At 38.8% G+C, this 17,456-nt stretch overlaps 1 protein-coding gene across 1 annotated transcript; it reads right to left on the bottom strand.

Moving 5' to 3' along the window:
- Positions 1-2,850: 2,850 nt before the first annotated feature.
- ART4 (ADP-ribosyltransferase 4 (inactive) (Dombrock blood group)) lies at positions 2,851-17,087 on the bottom strand. Its single transcript, XM_069490242.1, has 3 exons — positions 16,822-17,087; positions 13,100-13,802; positions 2,851-3,528 (listed from the first exon to the last, which is right to left on the bottom strand). The coding sequence occupies exons 1-3, from the start codon at positions 17,005-17,007 to the stop codon at positions 3,437-3,439; spliced, it is 981 nt and encodes a 326-aa protein (XP_069346343.1). The 5' UTR covers positions 17,008-17,087; the 3' UTR covers positions 2,851-3,436.
- Positions 17,088-17,456: the final 369 nt, after the last annotated feature.

Here is a 17,456-nt window from a genome sequence, read left to right on the forward strand (position 1 = left end):
GACTGGTAGTTGTTTAAGAAAGTCCTCACTGGATACCAGTGGGAATGGCAGGTGGGGTAGTCCTTTGATGTTAGAGGTAGGTGGTGCCCACTTCAATACAGGTGGGTGGTCTTCAGGTGCTGGTGGCTCTGGTGAGGCTGGCCATCACTCACAGTCTCCCCCACATTTTCCCACCACTGGACACCACCAGTCTGCTCGCTCTGATGACGTCTTGCCTGCTGCTGCTGCTTAGCTTGTGGATGTATTGTGGGAAAGCTCCATTCTTCTCAAGCTTATTACTCTCATTGAATCTTTCTTTCAAATGCTTTGGTTTGGGGTTCCTCTCATTTCTCTAAAGTCCTTCAGGTCTTGAAAAACAAAGTGCAATAGGCTCACATGTTTTTATGTTATGCTCTGTCTCATTCCTCCCCTGAGGCCATGAGCACAGGATGGCGAGATGTTTGAATGATGCACGAGTGGGGAGGAAAAAGTGAACTGCCACAAGAACAAAACAACAAAACACAACACATGATTGTTTACTATCAAAAAAAAAAAAAAAAAAGAAAGAATAAAGTCCTATAATATTTGTATATCTTTTTTCCTACTTTTTATCAGTTGCCAATATTTGCCACATCTTGGTATCTCTGAAAACACCTAGTTCAATAAATGTTTGTTGAATTTTACCAAATCAGGAAAGAACTAGTTTATTTAGTGTAAATCAGTTTGATTCAGATCATTAGACAATCTGATTCCCCAAACAAAATTCCAGTGAAATTTTCTTTCACTGGATTTTTATTGTTTGTTTGTTTTAGAAAAGAGGTCTATGTTGCCCAGGCTAGTCTCGAACTTGTGGGCTCAAGCAATCCTCCCAAAGTGCTGGGATTACAGGCCTGAGCCACTGTACCTGGCTGGATTTTTATTTTTTTATTTTTTATTTTTTTGAGACAGAGTCTCGCTCTGTTCCCCAGGCTAGAGTGCCGCTCAAGCGATCCTACTGCCTCAACTTACAGAGTAGCTGGGACTACAGGCATGCGTCACCATGCCCAGCTAAGTTTTTCTATATAAATTTTAATTGGCCAGATAATTTCATTCTATTTTTAGTAGAGATGAGATCTCGCTCTTGCTCAGGCTGGTCTCAGACTCCTGACCTTGAGCGATCCACCCACCTCGGCCTCCCAGAGTGCTAGGATTACAGGCATGAGCCACCGCGCCCGGCCTCTTACTGTTTTTTATCCTTCCTCTCATCCCTTGCTTCCGCCCCATTGCCCCAAGGCCTGGCTCAAATGCTGCCCCCCAAGTAGTCCTGGCTTCTCCTCTTGCCTCAGAAGAAGTGTCTCTTTTGAATTCTCATAAACAGAAAACTTGATTTTCCCCTTTCTTTTGGTATTTCCTTTGTGACTTGTGTTCTTAATTTCTTCTAACAGATTATAAACTCATGAGAGATCTGGCCTAGTGTATTCAACTTTTAATCTCCAAAAGTGCTTTGTACATAGTAGGGCCCAATAAATGCATTTATAATACATGGCACAGGAAAAACACATGTGAAAGATGTTGGGTGGCTTTTCCTAACAGGGCATGTCACTACTGCTTTACCGAGGCTCACTGCAAAGCTTGCTACCAGAGCCGTGCCCCCAGGACTCTACTAGGTGGCCACCAGCCTGCCAAAGACACTGCACAAATCATTGAAATTGTATGTCTGTCAAAATTCTTCGTCTGCTTTATTGGATGTAGAGGCCAGTGCAGCTAGGTGACAGAGGTGCACTTGGCCCTGTTAGTTTTAAAATCCCAATTTAAAGAATGATATCATATATAGATGCCTGAACTTTCTGCCCGATGATTTTATGTAGTTAATTCCCTGTTTAGTTTTTTTTTGATTATGATGCAGATCCTTCCGGCAGTCCTATGGGGAGTAGATGAACTGATTTCCACTTCTTTTGCTTATTCCAAATATCAAAAGGGCTAAGAAGCATAGACTTTCAGAATCCAAAGGTATGGAGCTAAGCCCTCACCTTCACCCTATTTAGCCCAATTCTAGGGTGTTTGGTGATTGGGTTAAATAATTCTCCATGTCCCCTCCTAAATTATATACTATCTAAGGGAAGAGTTGGAGAACATTTCCAGGTGTGAAATTCAATACTTTGTACTTTTTTGCATCTCCTACTTTTGACATAATAGGCACTCAATATATCTTTTTTTAATAATTTTTTTTTATTTCAGCATATTATGGGGGTACAAAAGTTTAGGTTACGTATATTGCCCTTGCCCACTCTCCCCCCTCAAAATATCTTTGATATTTGCTTGGTAATTGGTTATTTTTTTCTCCCATATATTCTCCTTTATCTCCACACACCTTCACGTGTTTTACTAATACATATACTTAAATTTGCTATGAAGTTTGCCAACAAGTCCTTTACAAATTAACACATGATTTTAAATTTTAACTTTTGTAATATCTTAGGAACACCCGTGCAACACCCATTATTGGCAATAAATGAGATTTCACTAACATCTTTTCATTAACTTTCCCTTTTATTTCTCAAATTTCCATGTTTCTTCCCATCTGAAACCAACTAGTTTGATCTTAAATGCTGATAAAGATCTCAGAAGAAAATTCACACTTTGGTTAAGTCTCTGGGGCTCAAAGCTTTTCCATTCGGTGAAGAATTTGTCCTTTGCTTTGTAATTTGATTTTCTTTGATTTGTTCCTATTGAGAGTGACTAAATAAAAAAATAAGGGAGAATCCTTGTATTCATCAGAACTCCTCCAATTGCTTGAGATAGAAAATCCAATTCAAATTATGTAAGCAAAACCATAATTTATCGATTTACGTAATGAAAAAACTTGGAGGATTCAGCTCAGGCACGGTTGGATCTAGAAGCTCATACACTCTCGTTGGGACTCAGTTTCTTTTCATTTCTCAGCTATTCCTTCGTTGCATTAGCACTTTTCTCAGGGAGGTGAGATCTCCCCTCCTGGTGGCAGGATAGCTGCCAGCAGCTATAAGCTCATACCCTGTTTTCATTAATATCCACTTAAAAAAGAGGCTCTCTTTTACTCCCAATCCCAGTTCTAAAAAAGTACCCTGATCGTATCTCACAGGCTCTGACTGGTTGTTTTCTATTCCAGCACGAATCTCCGTGTCCATGGAGAAGAAATATACTGATTGGCTAAGGCCTGAGTTACAGGCCAAGTCATAGGCAGTGGGCTGAGCCAGCTCTGCGTTCACTGATAGCTGGGCAGAGTGATTTCTGCAAAGGCGTTCAGGGGTGCCTTGATTGGAATATGGCTAAGGGGCGTAGGGAAGGCAAAACAGAATTAACAACCAGGAGACCATGCACTGGTTTCAGCAGAAGTATGATAGGATCATCCTTCCTGGCAAATAAATTCTCATTTCTCGTCAAAAGGCCAATAAAAAGTTTTCATTTGAATATTAAAAAAAAGAGCCACAAGCGTCCTTTAAACTCCACTTATGAAAGAGATCATGATACTGGTCAAAAAGGAGAGAGCAGTAATAGCTATGGCAGCAGGGGTGCACTTCTTGTTGGAAGCTGTAAACCACAAAACAAAATGAAACGAAAGTTAGAAATGTTTTAGGTAGCAGAGATTTTTAAAAACTACCTTTCTAAGTTAAATAAGTAGAACTTATTTAACTTAGAAAATTCCTAATAAAAACACTGGAAGTTAGCTACTTTTTAAAAAATATTGTTTTAGATCTTTCTAACAGAGCTCAACTTGCTCATTTTGCAGTGATGAAACAGGCACCAGGAGGTTAAGAGATTTACCGCAGGTGACCCAGCCGGTTGGTGGCAGACATCTCCTGATTCTCCATCTTCAGCATCACCATCACCATTACCCCATCTTAACTATCATCATCTTCATCACCATGATGAAAGCTAGCATCATTAAGTACTTACTCTATGCTAGAATCTGTTTTATGTCCTTGCTATATATTACCTTATTTAATCCTCATAACAAATCTATGAAGTATTTATTCTCATTATACTTGTTTTTTGGTTGATGAAACTGTGACACAGAGATGTGAAGAAACTTGTCAAATGTCACACATCTAGTAAGTGGTGTAGGCAGCTTTCAAACTCAGGCAGTTCAACTCAACCCTTTGGTCTTAACCACTGTATTGTCTGTCCGTATATGGCATGTCTGTTCATAGAATTTTTTTACTAAAAGGTGGGCAAGAAGTATTCACATAGTCCTGCTTGGGGTGTGTGTATGGGCGAGCACATGTGTGTGTGTGTGTGTGTGTGTGTACTGCCTGCACATACAGATTTTTCTCAGGAAGTTTGGAAAATGTTAGCGGCCAGTGTGGTGTGGCTGATGGAATCAAAACTGGAAAACAAATATTCTTGTCAGATATAACTATTAATAGGGAATACAATGAGATGGCAGATAAGGTGAGATGGGAGATGGAAACCTTCTAAAAATTGCCTAAATAAAGACTGGAATCTCTTTTTCAACCAGTCTGCACTGGCTGTTTGTTTAGGGTAGGAAGAGAATTAACTCTGATTGCCTCGATATTTGCCCATATTTGATAGAATGAATAGCTGAGAGAGAAATATATCTCCATGATTTTCACATATGAAATCCTTTGAGTTTTCTGGAATTTCTATGTGGAATTTTACATATATATATTTATATATGTGTGTGTGTATGTGTGTGTATATATCTAATCTACATATATATCAACAGAAATTTTCAAAACTCCAATTTTTACCAATAAGAGTAGGCAAAGAAAATTAATAGAGCATACACCTTTTTAAACTTTTGTCAAAGTTTGTGCTGAGATTGTATTGTCTGAATCCCCACAAAGACCTAGATCATTTTAGCCTAGGTCTTTAGCAGGTCAATCATTAGAATGGTTCTCAAACATTTTTCGTTTTGGTTTTTCCTTCACTGAGGCTAGAGATCATAAGGACCTCCAGCCCCACCCTTTCCTACTTTTCAATGAGCTAAGATTCCACTGAAGAGTGTTATCAGAAAATATTGATTGACAGTGTGGCAGTATAACAGGAGGATGGTTTTCGGAGGCGATTAGCTTTGATGTTGAAGCTCTGACCCCAGCTGTTTGACCTTGACCATGTTAATTGCTTTCATGGAGCCTCAGTTTTCTCATCTGTAAAATGAGGGCATCTCAAGAATTTCAAAAATACTATTATCACTACCACTATTACTATTACTACTACTGCCACCACCACGACCTCTAACTCTTACACAGAGTTTACCATGTATCACATGCAGTAATATACACACTAACCGATGTAATCCTCATTACAACCTTATGAGATTGATGCTTTTATCTCTATTTTGCAGATGAAAAAAAATGAGGCAAGGAAAGCTTAAGGTTCTCTGTTAGGTCATACAGGAAGTGGCAGAGCTAGTATTTAACTTAGAGAGTCTAACTCAAGAAATCATATGTTGAACTTCCTGGAATGTTATGTCAATCATCAGTCCTCATTGTACTTGACCTATCAACCATGATTTTATCATAGTGAATCACTTCTTCCTCCTTGATACGTACTCTTTGCTCCTGGGTCACCAACTCTCTTGGTTTTCTCCTCTCTCACTGGCCCTTCCTTCTCAGTCTTCTTTGCTTCTAACCTTTTAAAATCGGATTGTCCTGAGGTTTGGTCCTAGGACATCATTTCTCCTTTATTTACACACTCCTGTTCAGGGTTTACCCAGTCTTATGGCTTTAAATATCACCCATGTCCCACTGACTCCAAATTTTTATCTCTAGCCTGGGTCACTCCTCTGAATTCCAGCCTCATACATCCACCTGTCCACTCAGCCTCTCTCCTTGGGTGACTATTTCACATCTCAGATATAACATATTTAACACCAAACTCCTGCTGTTTGTGCCCAAATCTACTCCATCCACAGGCTTCTTCATCTCAGTCAATGCCAACTCCATCCTTTCAGGTACTCAAGCCAAAACTTGGAGTATCTTTCACTCCTCTTTTCCCCTCACTCGTCACATTTAGTACGTCAGGAAATCTGTTTAGCTCTCGTCTTCACAATGTGTCCTGAATCCGGTCACATCTTACCGCCTCCACTGCTACCACCTTCATCTCTCATCTGAGGGACTGAAATAGCCTTCTAGCTGGTTTCTCTGCTTTAACGTACCTCATTACAGTTTATTCTCAACTGATCTATTCAACCGATTCTAATAAAGTGTAAATAAACTATGTTCTATGCTCTCTGCCCAAAACCTCTCAGTGGTTTTCCACCTAAGAGGAAAAGCCAAAGTCCTCACAACTGCCTTCAAGGCCACAATGTAGATTTGAGCCAATCTACATTACCCTCTGTCTTCACTTTCTATTACTTTCCCTTTCATTCATTCCCACATGCTGGTCTTCTTGCTGTTGCTCCTGTCTCAGGGCCTTTGCACGTGCCGTGCCCTCTTCTCGGAATGCTCTCTCCTCAGATAGCCATAGTATTAGCTCTTTCACTCATCTCCTTTCAACCTTTGCTCAAATGTCATGCTCTCAGTGAAGTTTTCCATGATCACCCAATTTAACCTTGCAACTCCCTCCTATAGTATTCTCCATCCCCTTGCTCTGCTTTACTTTTCTCCTTAGTACCCACCACCTACCAACGAACTACATAATTTATGCATTTATTTTGTTCATTTCTGCCTCTTATCACCGGAATGTAAATTCCATGAGGGCAAGGGTTTTCACCTATTTTGTTTCCTACACCTAGGATAGTACCTAGCATGCAGTAAGTGCTCAATAAATAATTCTTTATTGAATGAATGAATTATAGCTGCTATTATAATGATCTTTAAATAAGAGACAAGCACATAGACATTACTATGTTGTAATCATACTCATCCTTCAAAAACCAACTCTTAAGCCTTCTTCACAATAATTAGAATGTTAAAAAATAGCTTATTTTTTAATTTTATTCTCTCAGGTTAAAGTGATGTTTCCTTCCTAACTCTCTTGATACTTTTTCTCTACTTATGGCCATTCTCATTTTACCTTCCATTATCATTATTTTTACATGACAATATATTTAGGAGAATAAAAGGAAAACATCTGTGAATTAAATGAATTATAATCTAAAAAATCTTTTATTCGAGGATACCTCATATTATTTTTACTTTTGTTTTTTCTTTAGTTTTCCACTAGACTATCTCTTCAAAAGTTTTTATTCCCTCTTTACCTATTATAGTATTTTTCAACTTGGAAGTTGTGATCTATTAATGGGCTATGACATTAGGTTAGTAGATCAAAACTATCACTGGTTAAAAATGTAATAAAAAGGTTAGAAGAGAAAACACTAGTGTTTTCTCTATGATAACTATTGTCATATACATGAATTTGTGTGTGTATTTGGGTGTTTATGTGTGCGTGAACTGAGTTTTAATGTAAACAGTCACAAGTCAAGAAGCTTGAAACTTATGGTAGTTTCTCAGTAACATTTGCTAAAGGACAAATGAATCCCCTGAAACCACTCTATAGAGATAAATGTCCTGGAATTCTTGTCAGAAAACATTGAAAGGGTCCTACTTTTGCCATTTGTAAAATGTGAATGATTTTACACAAATCACTTAACTTCTCTGAACCTCAGTATTCACATCAGTACAATGGGGTCAATTTACTGGGTGGTGGTAAGAATTAAACAGACGATGGGAGTGGAAGCACTTTGTAAACTAAATTGCTACACAAACATCATTTTATTGGTGTATTATAACCTAATTTTGGTCATCTCTGCCTTAGGCTATAAAGTCTGGAAGAAATATATACTTATTCTAACTTTTATTTCATAAAGTCTGAATCCGTATTTTATCAGACTGCTCAGAAGTAAATATTAAATCTCTTGAAAAAAACCAGAAAAAGGTAAAATTGACAAGCAGCGTATCAGCTAATCTAGTATTTATGGTCAATGTTGTCTATAGCCTGTTTCTGTCAAAATGCAGAGAGTAATCTGTGTTAATATTTGAGAATATTATTTGGCAAACAGTTGGCACTTGAAAAATAGAAAGCACTATTCCTTGTGTCTCTTCTTTGGTTTCTATCCTTACTGTCACTCTCACTGAAGCACACATTTGTGCCTTTAAATCATTATCTTGCTTCCACGTGCAAAGTACTGTCCCAGAGTTTCTCAGCAGCGTTGGAGAGGGTGGATGGACGGCAAGTGCTATCACAACATTCCCACAAGGCAATTATCACTCCTGTTTTATACACGAAGAAACAGGCTCACAGGTTAAGTCATTTGCACAAGGTCACCTAGCTACTAACATATGACCACATCTTTCTGGCTCCAAAGTCTGGCTCCACTTTCCACTACGGTCTCCCGGATTCATTCAATTACTCATTCTTTCATCCATTTATCTAAGACAGATACTGTACTTCAAGGTCATTGTGATTCCACAAATAGGGCAAATTAATTTTAGATAATTGAAGCCCAGAGTAAAAGAAAACAGGAAAGATATAGGAAGTTAATAAAATAAATAATAACAATGGCAATAATAATAGTCTCTAAAAAGTTTTGAGTGCCTACATGAGTCAGATACTTTTCTAAGAGCTTTTACACATATTAATTCATTTTCTCCTCACCAGAATCTTATAAGGTAGGTTTAAAAAAATGTCCTCTTTTACATGTAAAGAAACTGAAGCACAGAAAGACTAAGCCATTGCCCATGTTATCACTGCTAGTAACTGGCAAAGTTTACATGTCAAACAGGCTTACTACAAACAATTGGCTATATTTTCCTAGAAACACGTCAAGAATTTTGATTATGAAAAACATTCTAACAAATAAACCCCTCTTCTTTGTGAATTCAATGATACAGAACAGAGCATGTATTTGTGTGTCTGTAGATTCTGGCCTAGATTATTTTGCTGAAAGAAGCAACACTGAAGGGCAAATAACTAATTAACATTCTGTTAACATAATTTGAGTCTTCCAATGGGCATGAAAACATCTGTTTCTATGGTAACCAGTACAGGACATGTGAGAGATAATAGAAGAATTAGAGGGGGAAGCTGTTAGTTTAGAATAACTTAATTTTTCTTTTGCAAATTTTACTCCCTTAAATTTATTATTCTACCAATTTGACCTTTTATCTCCCTGAAGGCAACAGATTACCTGGAAACTCTTTGAACTGAGGTTATAAGTCAACAGGATCAATTTTAGCATAAATTGAAGGACTGCGGAAGCTATGCTTTTTAATATAATCTCTCTTCATTGGGGGATTTACAGTATCTCGGCTGGCTCATTTTAAAGGTCTTATGTTGCCTTTGAAGTATGATATCTACCAGATTAAGAGGGAACAGAAGAGGCAACATAATTCACCTGGTTTATAGGGACTTTTAAGGACATAGAATAGCTTGTGGTTTCTGCTCATGAACAAAACAAAACAAAATAGAACAAAACAAAACTGAAAGAATGAGAAAGAGTCTCCTGTGAAGACTGCAGTTTCATGGGGAATGTGGTATCAGTGCTCCAGGGAGTCCCCTCAGCTGGGGAAGAAAGGCATCCCTGCCGTTTGATCTCATTCCTCTCCCTCCTTCCTTCTCCCAGGTAGTTTCATAGCTGTGGTGGCTGCCAAGACGCTCCAGTTCCAGCTCTTGGCCGATCATGTGACCTCTGACCTGTTTCTTCCTTCCTTACTTCAACTTGTAAGGAAAATAGCACCCTCTATGATGAGTGGTATTTTTGTTCTGCCATTTACAAACTCCTTTCCCAAAGCTACACAAGCTTCTAATTGATGAATGTCTAGGAAAAATTTAGTTACTGTAACTCACTTTGCAAGTGATCACATTCCAGATCATTTACATTGTAACTGCAGCTACTTACTTTTGAGTAGGAATTGAACCTTCTAGAATGTTTTCCTTCTCTAGGTCTTCAAATAATGGAACTGTTTTTAGTCAATTGAGTTATATGTTCATCTGATTGAAGGCCCAAGGTCACTCAGAGGTGTGAAAGAGGATACTTGATCCATTCACCATTATTCGTTCACTCATTCAACAAAAATAGCTTGAGTACCTCTCTGTGCCAGGGGATTAAAGTTAATAACATCTAACATGAGTTTACCACTTATTGAATACCTGGGAATGTATAAATAATTTAGTATTTTATTTTATCTTCACAAAGGTCCTATGGAGTTTTATTATGATGCCCATTATGTAGATAAAGAAACTTAAAAGAGTTTAAACACCTTGACTGAGAACACATAGCTTATTAGTAGTACAGGTTGGACACAAATTCAGACAGGGTGGATCTGGGGTCAAACAGCCTAAATTCCATACTTAGCTCTTAAATTCTATGTAGTCAATTTCCTGTCCACAAAGAACTTACAGAGCAATACAAAATTATTGATTCCCTTAACTGTGATTTGTGATTTCAAATATCTAATCAAGACCAACCAAACTTCTAGAATCTGATAATACACATGGCTAACCTAGCTAAGCCTTAACTCAAAATTGAGTTAAAGTTATGTTTGGGTAGTTTCACCCAGGAAAGAAAAGATTAATTTATGTGTGTATTTGTGTGTGTGTGTGTGGGGGGGGATGTTCTGAAATATTTTTTTGAGGTTTATAGTGTCAGAGCATAATCATAGTTTCTATTTTATACTCCTTTCCCTCCGTTTCCCACTCACTTCTTGATGTAAATGTCCTATGATTTTTTTTATTGAATATATTTTATTGTATTCATTATCCTGGTAGAAGAATTATATGTCCCAAATTCCTAAGGAGAATGAAGTAGTAATAATGTCCTAGTCAGGTATTGTTCCAAACTATTCTGGAACCTGGCTATGAATATTCTCATTTATTATCAAAATCTCACTGTTTTCTCCACATTCTACTGTAGTATTTTATCCTCTGCAAACACTAGACTCTTGGGTCTATGGAGCAGATACTCATTTCTCTTGTATTGCCACCAAGCTGCCAAGGAGAGGTGGGAGGAGATAATAGTATTTATAGGTCACCTTTTCCTGGTCTGTATTTATAGATAGAACAGAGTGAGCAGGCTCTAGACCTTAGTGTGGATGCCAGTTTGAAGACCTTTGCAACACTACATCCCTGAAATGTCGAGAAAGACTGAGAGCCTGAATTGTAAACAGTGACAATAATGATGGAGTGGAGGCAGATTTGGGGATATTTCAAAGGTAGATCCTGCAGCTGAGTTCCAGTTAGCTGTGAATGTGAAAGGATTCATATGTGGGTAAGGACAGTCTTCTCCCTGCTAAATCAAACAGGGCACAGTATTTGCTATGGAACTACCCCTCTGTGAAATGACCAGGTGGCAACATAAAGGCGTAAAATTGAATCAGTCATGTTTTGTTTAAAAAAAGAGCGTAACAATTTTTTTTTTGTATTGTGATAGCTCTAATTTTTCCTGCTCGCAATATCATCAGAGCTCTTTGTAAAATACTGATTGAATTGATGTTCCATTCCTTAAAAACTTCTAATGACTTCTTATTACAAACAGCATGAAGTTCCAAAGTCCTTAGCATGGAATACAAGACCTTTTACAATCAGGCCCTGTCAGAATTCTCCCACCTGGATAACTTGCCCCGTCCCTTTCTACACCTGTACTCTCCCCTCATCCTACACTTCCTACTCCCTAGCCACCCAGAATTCCAGAGATTCCTTGAAGACACCAGGCTATTTGAAATCCTTATGATTTAGCACATGCTGTGTCTTAGTCCATTTTCTGTTACAATAACAGAATATCACTGGGCAATTTCTAAAGAAAATAAATTTATTTCTCACAATTCTGGAGGCTGGAAAGTCCAAGAGCATGGCTCCAGCACCTGGCAAGGGCCTTCGTGCTGTACCATAACATGGTGAAAGGCAAACAAGTGCACAAGACGGAGAGAGGCACCAGAGGCCAGGCTTGCTTTATAATAGCCCACCCTCATGATAACTGACCTCCTCCTGTGATACATCATTAATCTATTCATTAAATCATCTCTTATTAGGAGAGACCCAATCATCTCTAATTAGGCCCCACCTCTCAACACTGTTGCATTGAGGATTAAGTTTCCAACACATGAATTTATGGGGGATACACTGAAACCGTAGCATGCTATTCTCCACTTAAAATGACTTTTCCTCTCTTCTTTCACTGAAAACTCCTACTCCCACTTGAAGTCCCATGTGGCCCTATTTGGAAGCTTTCCTTGCTTTCCCCAGAGAGAATGAGCATCTCCCTGCATTGAGCAGCCGGACACACATTGTTTAAATCTCTGGTGGGGCCAGGCGCGGTGGCTCACACCTGTAATCCTAGCACTCTGGGAGGCTGAGGCAGGAGGATCGCTCGAAGTCAGGAGTTCGAGACCAGCCTGAGCAAGAGTGAGACCCCGTCTCTACTAAAAATAGAAAGAAATTATATGGACAGCTAAAAATATATATATAGAAAAATTAGCCAGGCATGGTGGTGCATGCCTGTAGTCCCAGCTACTCAGGAGGCTGAGGCAGAAGGATTGCTTTAGCCCAGGAGTTTGAGGTTGCTGTGAGCTAGGCTGATGCCACGACACTCTAGCCCGTGCAACAGAGTGAGACTCTATCTCAAAGAAAAAAAAAAAAAAAAAAGAAAAACCTCTGGTGTATCACTTAGTACCCTTGACTGTATATATTTGTTCATATTTTCCTTTCTTGTTAGTCTAAAAATCCTCCCAGGTCAATGATTTTGCTTTATTCATCCTGTATTGTCAGGACCTCCTACCATAATAGAAGATGGTTAAGGAATTGGAAATTAATGAACACATCTTGCCTCCTGCTTTACTTTTAGAACTCCTTATCTATATAATAACAGTGAAAAAAGAATGAGTTTGAGGGAGAAGGAAAAAGTTCTAAATTTTATGCTCTTTCTTTTCCAGTCAAGATTTACTCTCCCTGTCTAGAATTCCCTACATAATAATGCCCTTGCAGAAACTCATTTTCCTAGAGGTAGCAGAGGAGAAAGGAGAGAGGGAAACCCAAAAAATCAAGTGGTCTTGATTTCTCTAATCAGTCAGTTCTATCATTACTGAAGGCCAATTTCCATGTTTTTGGCCTTTTTCTTATAAGCGCACTCAGAAAAAAGAACTTTTATAAAAGAGTAGTGGTCTGTGACCCTAAGAGCGGATTTAATTTAGATCCAGAATACCTTTTAGCAGCTGACAGTTATATGTGCTCAGGTTCCCAGTTGACCGCAGTTGCAACCAATTTCCTCTTGGGTGGTAGCTCATATTTACAACTTTAAACAACTCATAGGGAGGGATCAGGACTTCCTTCTTGAGGGAGAAGTCTTGTACAGGTGCACCCAGGCAGGTAAATATGGTAAATAGTGTCTGGTTCCCAAACTTCTGTGCCTCTTCTTTTAGGAGGGAGGTGGAGAAGAATTGGCCAAATCGAATGGTGGCACCTATGTTTGCTTTGAAGTGGACGTCTTTCATCTCATGGTGGACTTCATAACACAGAGTGTCATTCTCCGTGGTGATCTCCTTCCTCAGCAGCTGGATTGCTGTGGTCAGATAGTAGTGTAAATATTTGAAATGGAATGAATGTTCATACTGCTGTGGAGTCTTGGCGTCACTGGCCATGGCTTTAGAAAAGTTAGAGCGAACATTGTCGTTCAATGTATAAACCAAGAGAGCCACAGCATGTGGAGTAGTCAAGTTCGTGGAGAAGGCGTGTTTTTGGTTCATCCAGTTTAAGTGAGCTTTGTGCCACACCCCAAAGTAGTTCTTATGGGCTTCTTTTGTGAAATAATCTCCTTGATTTAGTTTCTCCACGACCTGTTCGCTACAACCTTGGTACTGATCATCAAAGGAACCTGGTGCCAAGTCAAAGTTGATTTTAATTGCAACCTATAAGAAAAGAACAATCTTGATTTTAATTTTTCACATCAGGTGGTGAGTGTGGCTGCAGATTTGCTGTGCCCCATAAGGCCACATCTTCTCCTCAAAACCAATATTTGCTGAAATAAGTTTCACTCAAAACCATTACATTGCTCCAATCCTTCCTGCATCAGTGACCTGTGTTAGAGATTGAATTTGGTTCGATAAATATTACTGAAAGCTGAAAAACTCATCTGCCCAGTGAGAAAGTAACCCTTTTTGTATCACTAAAATCACAGCATTTTTGCATATTGAGTACTTGGAAGAAAAAAATTAATAACCTTATAATTTAATTATACTTTCTGTTTCCTCCACTTTACTCCCGCTTTGTATCTTCTCATAGGTGTTATAAGGATGAATGCCTAAAATCTACATGAAATCTTTGAACTGTTTTTAAGAAAAGACTTAAGTGATGAGTGGTGTTGGGTTTCCCAAGGGGGCCTCCAACAAATAGCAGCCCTCTGGTCTACCCAGGTTCTTAAAAAATTGAGAAGAAAAAGAGAAAAATGTCATTTTTCTTACTGAATGAGGTCTCACAGCAAGTGGCTTCTTAAGAGTAAATCCCAGAATGAGGCAGGTTTGCCCCCTCAGTTGCAGGCAGTACTTGCCTGAGGTCTACCCAGGTAAGATTCTTGTCATGGAGGAACAGAGAACGGATGCCCTTTGCCATCAGGCTAACTAACTCCCAGGAAGAAGATCAGAGCCAAACGCAGCACACTCAGTTATTCTTTCCGACATTCCCAATCAAGGAAATTTGTCCACTTCTGAGAGAGTGGAGTGAGGGCTGGACAGTAGTCAGGAATGTGCCCAGAAAATTCTTGCCTCTTGGAAAAAGACATTCTTTTCTAATGAGTAGCCCACCGAATATTATTTACTGACATCTAGTGCATGCTAAACTGAAGTTAGAGATTTGAATGAAAGTTCACTAAGTATCATCCATCCATCATTTAAAGCCATATTTGAATGATCTAAATTCCAAAACATTCATTTCTTGGCAAAGAAATGATGCTTTTATAATAAACAGTACTCATTAAGGAATATGTTAAAGGATAAGATTCCATCCAGTCAATGTTGAGGATGTTGGAACTGGAAATCAAAAACAAGACCTAAATGTAAGACCTGAAACCATAAGAATTCTGGAAGAAACTACAGGAAAAACTCTTCTAGACATCAGCCTAGGCAAAGAATTTATGAACAAGACCCCAAAGGCAATCACAGCAACAACGGAAATAAATAAATGGGACCTGATTAAATTAAAAAGCTTCTGCACAGCCAAGGAAGCAATTAGTAGAGTGAATAGACAGCCTATAGAATGGGAGAAGATATTTGCATGCTATACATCTGAAAAAGGGCTAATAACCAGGATCTACAAAGAACTCAAGCAAATCAGCAAGAAAACATCAAACAACCCCATTAAAAAGTGGGCAAAAGACATGCACAGAGTTTTCAAAAGAAGATATACAAATGACTAATAGACATATGAAAAATTGCTCAATATCAGTATTCATCACGGAAGTGCAAATTAAAAACACAATGAGAAGCCACCTTACCACTAACAGAATGGCCATAATTAAAAAATCAAAAGAACAATAGATGTTGGTGTGCATGTAGTGAAAAAAAGAACACTTATACACTGTTGGTAGGACTGTAAATAAGTGCAACCTCTATGGAAAGCAGTATGGAGATTCCTCACAGAATTAAAAGTAGACCTACCATTTAATCCAGCGATCCCACTACTGGGTATCTACCCAAAGGAAAAGAAGTCATTACATCAAAAAGATACCTGTACTTGAATGTTTATTGCATTACAATTGCAAAGATGTGAAATTAACCTAAGTGCCCATCAATTGATGAGTGGATAAAGAAAATGTGATACACACACACACACACACACACCCATGGAGTACTACTCAGCCATAAAAAGGAATAAAACAATGTCATTTGCAGCAACTTGGATGGAACTGGAGTTCAGTATCTTAGGAATGGAAAAACAAACACCAAATGTTCTCACTAATAAGTGGGTGCTAAACAATGGGTACACACAGTCATAAAATGGTGTAAAGGACATTGGAAACCAAGAATGGAAAAACAAACACCAAATGTTCTCACTAATAAGTGGGTGCTAAACAATGGGTACACACAGTCATAAAATGGTGTAAAGGACATTGGAAACCAAGAAGGGGGAAGGTTGGGAGGGAGATGAGGGATTGAAAACTTACCTACCACGTACAATGTATGCTATTCTGGTGACAGGCCCATTAAAAGCTCTGACTTCAGCATTATATTAATACAATTCATCCATGTAACAAGAGCACTTGTATCTCCTAGTATTTTGAAATAAAAATTTTATTACAAATACCATTTGGTGTTTTTACTGTTATTTATGATGAGACATCATCTAGTTGTATATAAACTAGAACAAAATTTTAAGACTAATTAAATAATTCTAACCAATAACTCTTTACAGCAGGTTTTAAAAAAGGTTTACAGACTCTATTTAAGTTAAAACAAACCAAACCAAAAATATGATGTTCTGTCAAATCTCATGATGAACTCCAAAACCTTGTTAATATAGTACTAGATCTCAAAGATGTCCTCTGTCACCTCTTAACATTAGGTTATTTTTCATGAGCTAGAACTTTAAATTAGAATACTTATAACTTGAGTCAAAATCTGTATGACACAGTTTAAAGCCAAATAGACTTGGTTCATTTGCATTATTTCCCCCATGGAAGCAGTACTTTACTTAATTTTTATGGAGATCAAGAAAACGACTACGCCACTAGCTTCCATAACGCCAAGTTTCTAAACTATAAAGAATTCTTCAATTTGTAATCATTGTTTGCAACACTCTTCACTAATGTTATTTGTTACAATGTCCGAATGAAATTAGATACCAAGCGCCTGCGGTTTGGGTCGTCTACAGGCTGTCCCAGGCTGATGCAGTGGTGGAGGATTGATCCTAAGCGATTTCCTCGGTTGCCCTTACCTCAGAACTCTTCGAGGGTCTCTGCAGGGCAGAGAGGAGCAGCAGGAGCAGCAGCGGCCCTCCAAGGAGCCGGATTCTCATCACAGGAGCTGCAGTCGTTGGGAGGAGAATCCTCCTGTATCTGTTGATCAGTGGACAGCATTTGTTTGTATTAAGAATACTTCTTCTTTGCTCTTGCAGCTTCATCCTGAAACGAGTTCTCAGGGGTTTTGTTTGAGTGAGTCTTCGCCCCTGTGTGTGCTGAAACTTCTGTGGACCCCTCACAACTCTCACTCAACTTGCCTCAGGGAAGAAATCAATTCCAACTTCCTTGCAAAACTGAAACTTCTGTGAAATAGCCAGATATGCACACCAAATAAGGGTTTCTAAAGTGAACCCGTTACTTCCCAATTAAAACAAAATGCCTATCTAGCCGGTATTCGGGGGGAGTGCCAAAGTCCTGCTAAGTGTCAGACTCAGCAGTTTAGCCTTCACGTTCCCAGCCTGACAGCAAAAAAAGCATGGCCTGTATAAGGCCAAGTGGCATTATCTTCATCTCCAGGCTTCCATTGGGAGTGACAAGATTGGCACAGGCAGGGCGTCTGGAAACACGCCACCACAAGGTGGGTCCCCTGCAGCCTCATCTGGTGTTGCTG

This window comes from Eulemur rufifrons, chromosome 16 (assembly GCF_041146395.1).
Source record: "Eulemur rufifrons isolate Redbay chromosome 16, OSU_ERuf_1, whole genome shotgun sequence".
In the NCBI taxonomy this organism is placed as follows: Eukaryota; Metazoa; Chordata; class Mammalia; order Primates; family Lemuridae; genus Eulemur; species Eulemur rufifrons.